The sequence below is a fragment of the Trichomycterus rosablanca genome, chromosome 6, assembly GCF_030014385.1.
Source record: "Trichomycterus rosablanca isolate fTriRos1 chromosome 6, fTriRos1.hap1, whole genome shotgun sequence".
Classification (NCBI taxonomy): Eukaryota; Metazoa; Chordata; class Actinopteri; order Siluriformes; family Trichomycteridae; genus Trichomycterus; species Trichomycterus rosablanca.
The window spans coordinates 10,401,764-10,409,764 of NC_085993.1; the positions used below are offsets into that span (position 1 = coordinate 10,401,764).

Sequence of the window (8,001 nt, forward strand, 5' to 3'; positions counted from 1 at the left end):
GCCAATCAGAGTGCTTGATACTGAGATGTCGTTCAGTCTTGTAACACGTAAACTCGTAAAAGCTGTATGTTATGGTCCTGAAGTTTTTATACTCGGATTAGAAGTTATTGTTTTATAAACCGGTGTGATCCTTGACTCACACACCATATAAATAGTAAAATTCTACAGTAATGAACGCAGCTTTGCTCCTACCACGTCGTGAAACGCTCGCATTGCAGACATTACACTTCACTGTTGGACTTGTTTCACTTTCCAATTTAAAGCATTTCCACACAGCGGACATGCTGACATAAAACAAAGGATTGGGATTAGGATCGGCTTTAGTAAAGCCGATACCGATCAGTTAAAAAATGCCTTGATTGGCCCCGATTCCTATCTTTGAGATCGGATCAGGACATCCCTACACCTAATATTTAGTTTAAAAATGCAAATTTCTTTCAACCAATAATTGACAAGCTCATGACTGTATTTATTTAGATATTTTATGCTGTGCTACAGCTCACTAAGTCCCATTAAAAAATACTACCTTTCATCTTTTTCAACAAGTCTTTATTTTATTTTTATACTGATTGAAAAGTGTGATGTAGCAAACATGGCAGTAACAATGAACAGTAAAATGAACATAAACATAGTGAGCAAAACCAGATCAGCAAACAGTTAATTCCAAGCACTACCTAAACATGCTAATCATGAACTGAGATGCAGTAGGTATATTAAAGCTTTTGTACAGCTGGTCCAAAGGGATACACTGGTGATAGGAGAATAAAACTTGATAGTGCCATGCCTACAATTCACCTAACTTGCATGTCTTTACACTGCGGGAGGAAACCCACACAGACACTTGGAGAACATGCTAACTCTACACAGAAAGAACCTAGACCACTCCACCTGGGAACTGAACTCAGAACGTTCCTGCTTTGAGGTGAGAGTGCTACTCAGTGAGCCATGGTATCACCTATGCAACTCTTTAATGCCATGTCTAATGTGCAGGAAAGGGAAATAAGCGAAATGCTTCCCAGCTACACCTTCTACTCATCAACAGTTCAGGTGAAGCTTTTTAGTCAGAGCTGTGAACTTGCATCTAAAAATATCAATGTCTCTGATTTGGGGCTGCTGGTGTTTACTTCCTTTCTTTCTTCACAGGCATCAAAGGTCTTACAGTCCTACGGAAACAGACTGTCTATGTTACACATGGCCTCAGAGGTGAATCTGCTCAACACAGCGTCATGTTACCTATCAATTAAGTAAAACTTAAACATAAACAGAAGGTAAAATGACTTTCTATGTTTTTTATCATCTGCCAATCACACTTCTCACAAGAAGTAAACTTAGGATTCCTTGTGTTTAGTCAGATCAGAGTTCGCTACCCTGGACCCCCTCCGAACTTAAAGTCTGCTTTTACACATATCTCTGGGTCCAAAGAGAGAGTGTGGTAAAACCTAACCATAACCTCTTCTTCACTAGGTTTTTTCTTTGTTCATGTAACCAACAAAGTTGAGTTCAGATGAATTTAAAGCACAAATTTATTCTAACATGGCAGCATCCAAGCCCACGACAATTAAAAGCATGCTTGACTGCATTCCAGCTGTTCAATGTCTGTTTCCAAACATTCAGTCACAAAACAACAGTTGCAGAAATCAGTGAAATTCTAAGACATCCCTGACATCCTCATCCATTATAAGTGTGTGTATATTGTTAACAATTATCCATTAAATGAAGGTCAAGTGCAGCAGTACAGAAATCATAAAAATAACAAAAGACTGAGTGTGTTGAGACGTACCAGAGAAGATGTAGTTGTAACCAGTGCGTCCATACAGTTCCCCCCAACCTGCCAGTGTAGACGACCGACACACATGCTACAAAAAAGCACAAATAAAACAAATATGACCAAATGACATTCAGCTTGACAGCTTGAAACAAAATACAGCATAAAAGACCCTGATAATTACGTCTAGGCTAAGTAATAATGATCAAGGCCTTCATTAGTTAGGTGTTTTTCCCTCACCCCTTTCCCAACCTGGAAGACTATAAAGACTTTGCTGACAATGTACAGTAATGTTCCTTTTAAATCCATGATCTAACATTTTGTAATTGTTTGGTTAGCCTTTTTGAACAGGGACTAAGTGTACCAAAACGGGCCATATAGGTAAGAAAATCATTGACTAGTCAAAAAGAACTGCCACTGAAGTGAGACAATACAAAAAGTATATCTACCATTAAAAACATTAAAAAAAAAACTTAAACAGGGCTAATCAAAATTAACCACCACAACAACCAAAGCAGGAAAAACCAAAAATCGCCCAGCTGTTGCTAATGCTACTGTATACAGGTAAAGGTGACATGGAGCATTTGAAATATTATATTATAATTTATTAATAATAACATTAATATTGCTAGTTGGAGGGAAAGGAAGTTAGATGAGAAGTAAATGCACTGAACTATATTAGAATATTAAAATCATGAAAGAACAAACCTAGATCACCATTACATCATGTTTTTATAGACTATATAGATATTCATGGCAACATCAGTTTCAACATGTCAATTCTCCAGACACTCCAGAAGTGGTAGATCAGTGGTTAAGGTACTAAACTAATAATTAGAAGTAGAGATGGGACGATCGGGGTTTTTGGCACCGATTGCGATCTCCGATCTCCTTTCAGGGCAATCGGACGATAGTCGATTTCGATCGAGGGGGGGGGTGACATGCAATTTTTAGCGCAAAATCAGCAGTAAATAATAAAGTAACCAAACAATTATTTTTTTCACCCACAGGAGACATATCTTATTAGTCTAACTGACCACACACACACACACAGGTTTAATGTTATCCAGTTTAGTCTGAAAAAAACTTAAAAAGAGCCTCACAGTGAAAATAAACCGAAAGCAACAGCGTGTGTGTGTTTCTTTAAAAAAAACGCTTTGTTCACAGTGTCGCTTTAAATGATTCTGATTCAGGAGTCGAATGTGACGCGTAAGTTTCTCTCTCCGTTTTTACTGTTATTAATAAATGCTGTGGTTTTAAATAAACACCAGCTACTACAGAACATTTTGTGTGACTTTCTTACATTAAAAAGCTTAATTAAAAAGCTTAATTGAACCGCTATTACCACAGAGCGGTCACCGAGTCAGACTCGTTCCGTCTGTGGAGCTAAAAGTTCTGATTACCCTAAAAGTTTAGCAGATGATCCTGAACTAACGAATTTGGTAATGAATAAACTTTTGCCTCTGATTGGCTCTGTAACGTTTTCTGTTCTCATCTACATCACAAGTAAGAACCGCTCACGATTGACCAAAGTGAACCAGGAGTTTATATAACGTGCTGATAGAATCGACTCAGATGTGACCGGGTTGAATTATCTTTTTAAAGTAAATATTACAATCAGCAAAATTACATCGTATGTATGATGCACAACGTTAATGATGTTATTTTAGGTCATGAAGAGCTTTCACTGTGGTTTCTGTACGATGGTTGATGAATGGTGATGTGATGGTTGGCGCGTCGTAGCTCAAAGTCTGGATCAATCCACTGAGCTGTTAACTTAACGTGATCTTTTATATATCACACGATCGGATCGGCTACTTTTAGGAAATATCGCCGATCACCGATAGCATATTTTGATTAAAAATCGGCCGATACCGATTCATAGCCGATCGATCGTCCCATCTCTAATTAGAAGGTTGACAGTTTAATCCCCACTATCGCCAAACTCCACTGTTGGGCCTCTGAGCAAGGCCCTAAACCTTAAACGCTTGCAAAGTATTTGTTTGAAATTGTTAGTCACTCTGGATAACAGCATCAGCTAAATGCTTTTAATGTATATGAATGAATGGTACTTCTTTTGAGAAAAGTAAGATACCTTGCCATTGTAGAGGATAACTGGACAGACGAATCTCCCCCTGCATCTGGCCATTTTACTGCGGTTTACTAGATCCTGCAGCCTGTTGATCTGCACAGTACTCTCAAAACTAGACAGAGAAGGAAAATGGGATTCCAATTTGTTTACCACAAAGATCACACCAAAAGCAAAAGATGAGAGAAGAATACAATCAATTAAAATTCATGTACATGAAAAATTAGCGTTTGCATTGTTTAAATTATGAATGGTGGAATCAGTAAGGGGCCTGATTCCATGTTTTATATGAACATGTGGATATGTGCAACATTATCTGTTTATTAAAATAAAATTGTGCCTAATGTCCCTATATAAAGGTAGATATCTGCTTATTATTTTATAATAATTGCACTACCAAGCTTGTTTTATATTACATTCAGAATGCTGGACAAGTTCAGCTATTTGTCATTAAATAAAGCCCAAAGATTTGTTAAAGTAAGCGACATGATTTATATTTTGATAGGACACTAATAGCTTGTCGATTAATGATTAACCATTGCCAAATTTTGATCCTGCCATACAAAGGTTTCTTTATTTAGTTCAAAACACCAACCTGCACCTGGTTTTATTACTACAGCAAATGTATCTTTTAAGATATCAGATAAAAATAGGCACCATAAATGTAAATGCATAGTGAGACAAGTACAAAATATGAAATTAATACACAACTGTGACCAATCAACCTCCTGTTCTAAAGTCCTGGTGACTGTCTAGGAACTACTGTTTGATCAAAGTGAATAGTTCCAAAGCACACAGCTTATCTTTTTGCTAAATGTGTCAGATAAAAAGCATTTTGTCCAGAGCTGAAATCCACAGCAAACATTATAATACTGGAAACGGGAAAGTATTATTCCACTTTTTTTTTTTTATTCTGTCAGCATTTCTATGCTGCAAAGTTAAAGAACCCTGAGTATGTTTTCTATCTGTTTGTCAAACCACTTGAACGAACACCAAAGCAAAACATGACGAGGACGAGAGCTGCTGATAATGGCTGTGTTTGAAGTCTGTGTACACACTAGTTACATATTAACAGCGAGATCCTGAGACAGTGGTTCTGTTACCTCTCCTTATTGGGCTCAGTGCATTCATATTCCAGGTAGACAATGTGGCGCGGGTAATGACCACAAACTTCTCCACTGCTGTTCTGGATCACACTGTACTTGTAGTCACGACCAAACAGTTCCAGGCATCGCTTCTCTATTCTCTCCACCTGAAAACGAAGTGAGACATTTAAAATAGTACACAGCATCACTTCTCTATTTTAGCTACGTAGAAATGCTACACATTTAAATTGTGTCTATAAATGTGTGAGAGAAAGAATGAAAATAAATTGTGAACTGTGTGATTAAAATACACTAATCTTAAAGTTTTGAGTTAAATTTGCCTTATTTACACCAATACAAAAAACTAGAGTCAGGCATAATATCTAAAATAGAATTACACTGTCATGCCAACCATCAAAAATGGTTTGACTAGTTCCATGGCAAACATTAGTGCCTGACCTTACAAATGCTCTTTTAACTGAATGGTAACAAACAGACTCTTGTTTTGAGAAAAGTATTTTGAGAATAATGAAGACTGTTATAAACACCAAGGGGGCCGCTCAGGTGGCGCAGCGGTAAAAACACACGCTGCAACCAGAGCTGGGATCTCGAATACATCGTATCGAATCTCAGCTCTGCCTTGCCGGCTGAGGCTGAGCGGCTACATGAGCAACGATTGGCCTGTTGTTCAGATGGGCGGGACTAAGCCGGATATGGGTCTCTCTGTCAGACTGGTGCAATTACGACCTCTGCTGCCCGATTAGAGGCGCCTACACAGAGATGAGGAAAAAGTGCTCTTAGGGTGTGTCTCTCCGTACACAACGCTAGGTGGCACAACACTCGTCAATGTGTGGGTGATGAGATGCATACGGCTTGCTGCCCACGTGTCGGAGGGGGCGTGGGTTAGCTTCGATCTCCTCGTTCAGAGCAGGGATCGGCATAGGCGGAGAGGAAGAGTGATGCAATTGGGCAATTGGACGTGCTAAAGGGGGAGAAAAAGGGGAGAAAATGCATTTAAAAAAAATAAAATAATAAATAAATAAATAAACACCAAGGGGGGTTGAGTCCATATTAATGCCCATGGTTTTGAAATGGAATCTCCAAGAACCTCACTATTAGTTTAGATAACTTTTAGCCATGTAGTGTATTTAATATTTGATATTATAACTTGAAAATGTCAGGGTTATTATAGGATGTCAGTATCAGAGAGTTTTCGAGTACTGTGTACATAGGGATTATTTAGATATAATAAAACGTGAATTGTACACCACAGTGTTTTTTAAAGATCTATGCAATAAGATCTAAAAACAAACATTATGACCACAGCATTTTCCATGCCCAGCCTTACACCTCTACTGTTTATATGTTTACATGTTCTAAGGCTTGGTGTGGGCTGCAGCTGAATACTACAGTACCTAAACAAGACATGTTTACTCATTGCTAGCTGTTCATCATGTGATTCATACTGGGTGTGCGAAAACACTTGTGACTGATGGGATCAAGTGTGTCAGGAGATGATCTAAATGGGTTCTTACCCGTGGTGTAACCTCATTGGCTCTGTACTGCGTCTTTGAAAACAGCTCGATCAGATCCGCGATCTCCTCGCTTTTGCGCGCACTGCTTCCAGAAGCGCTCAGGCTCACGGTCTCCATAATCGCTCCAAGACCCGCCGCAGCAGCCTGGTGCTCGATGCGAACTCGGCCTCCTTCAAACAGCGCCGCTCCGTGAGCCCGAGAGCCTCCACCAGGCCATGCCTTACCGGCCAGCTTCTTCCTCACCGCCCGCTTCAGGGGGCCGGAGCCGGGGAGACGCCGTGAGTTCAGGGTACCGGTGATCTGAACCCGGTCTGCGCTACTGGTGCATTAACTAGCCGTACAGAGGCTAGTTAACCTGCGTTTCTCCCCGATACTTAGTAAAACACGAAGCTGCGATGCTAACAACTGAAGTGTTTCTAATGATATATTAGGACGAGCGAAAATACTTAAACTAACAAGTGTGTCCACTCAGAGTAAAAGACAGAAGCTTCACCAGAACATAAGACTTCTCGCCAACTATTCGCGTTCATATTTTCCAAACCTGTACTTACACAAACCCAGCAGTCACAGCGAACGCACCCCCAGAAATCCCGCATTGAACTGCACACTTCCTTTAGGAAATCCTCAGGACTCCCTCGGCCTACAAACACTGCTCAATGTCACGTCTTCATTTTACAATGAAAACAAAATGAACCGAGTCCATTCAGGCCATGTTACAATAATTCTGTTATCATTGAAGCGAAAAAGTCGATCATTAAAGCAATATTCCGCTCTTCATTAAAAATACGGTCGTGACGAGCGTTGCAACCAGAGTGCCGAGCTGGAGAAGCAGCAAGTAGTAAACAGGAAACTGAAGCGACCACGTGATCAGAGCTTCATAATACTGACGTCAAGCTGTCGATCAAACCCCCACACTGTGACGTGTTCCATAGGTAGACTGAGTAGAATGTTGATTGGAAAACAACATGACTTTTACTAAAGTAATTTTTTTATTACAGATAAGGTAAGGAAAGTATCTCTAAGGATTCTGCACAGCTGTTGCTAAATTTAAAAACGATATAAATACTATATGTTCATTTTGTCACAAATATGAAGAGTCCCTTATTCACCTATTTTGGGACTGCACATTTTGTTTAGTCTTTTGGATTGACTTAAATAGTTTTATTAACTGGAAAATTAACCATAATTTTGAAATAAAAATGTTATTTATTCTATCTGAGATCATCAAAATTGATATACAGTAGACCCTTGACTTACGAATTTAATTGGTTCCGAAGGGCTGTTCTTTTTTTTTTTAATGCATTTTCTCCCCATTTTCCTCCCGATTTAGCGCACTCAATTTTGTCTTCCGCTGCTGATAGATGCCAGATTGCATCCGAGGAGAGCACGTCGCTGTACACGCCTCTTTCGACACATGCACAGCCCTCCTCTTCTCGCCCATGCATTCTGCACAGGCGTCTCTTCCGCCAATCAGGGTCCTTACACAGAGTATGAAGACCCACCCACACACATAGTCCGGCCCCCACC

The 8,001-nt window shown here is 39.6% G+C and overlaps 1 protein-coding gene across 2 annotated transcripts in view; it reads right to left on the reverse strand.

The window, feature by feature from the left end:
* The window catches only part of mtmr14 (myotubularin related protein 14), a 28,697-nt gene extending 21,423 nt beyond the window's left edge, over positions 1–7,274 (reverse strand). For both annotated transcript variants that reach the window (XM_062997394.1, XM_062997393.1), the window contains exons 1-4: positions 6,475–7,274; positions 4,958–5,106; positions 3,861–3,969; positions 1,781–1,856 (exon numbers count right to left, since the gene is read on the reverse strand). In XM_062997394.1, the coding sequence (XP_062853464.1) occupies positions 1,781–1,856; positions 3,861–3,969; positions 4,958–5,106; positions 6,475–6,591 (451 nt within the window). In that variant the 5' untranslated portion in view covers positions 6,592–7,274. The remainder of the gene's footprint in view (positions 1–1,780; positions 1,857–3,860; positions 3,970–4,957; positions 5,107–6,474) is intronic.
* Positions 7,275–8,001: the final 727 nt, after the last annotated feature.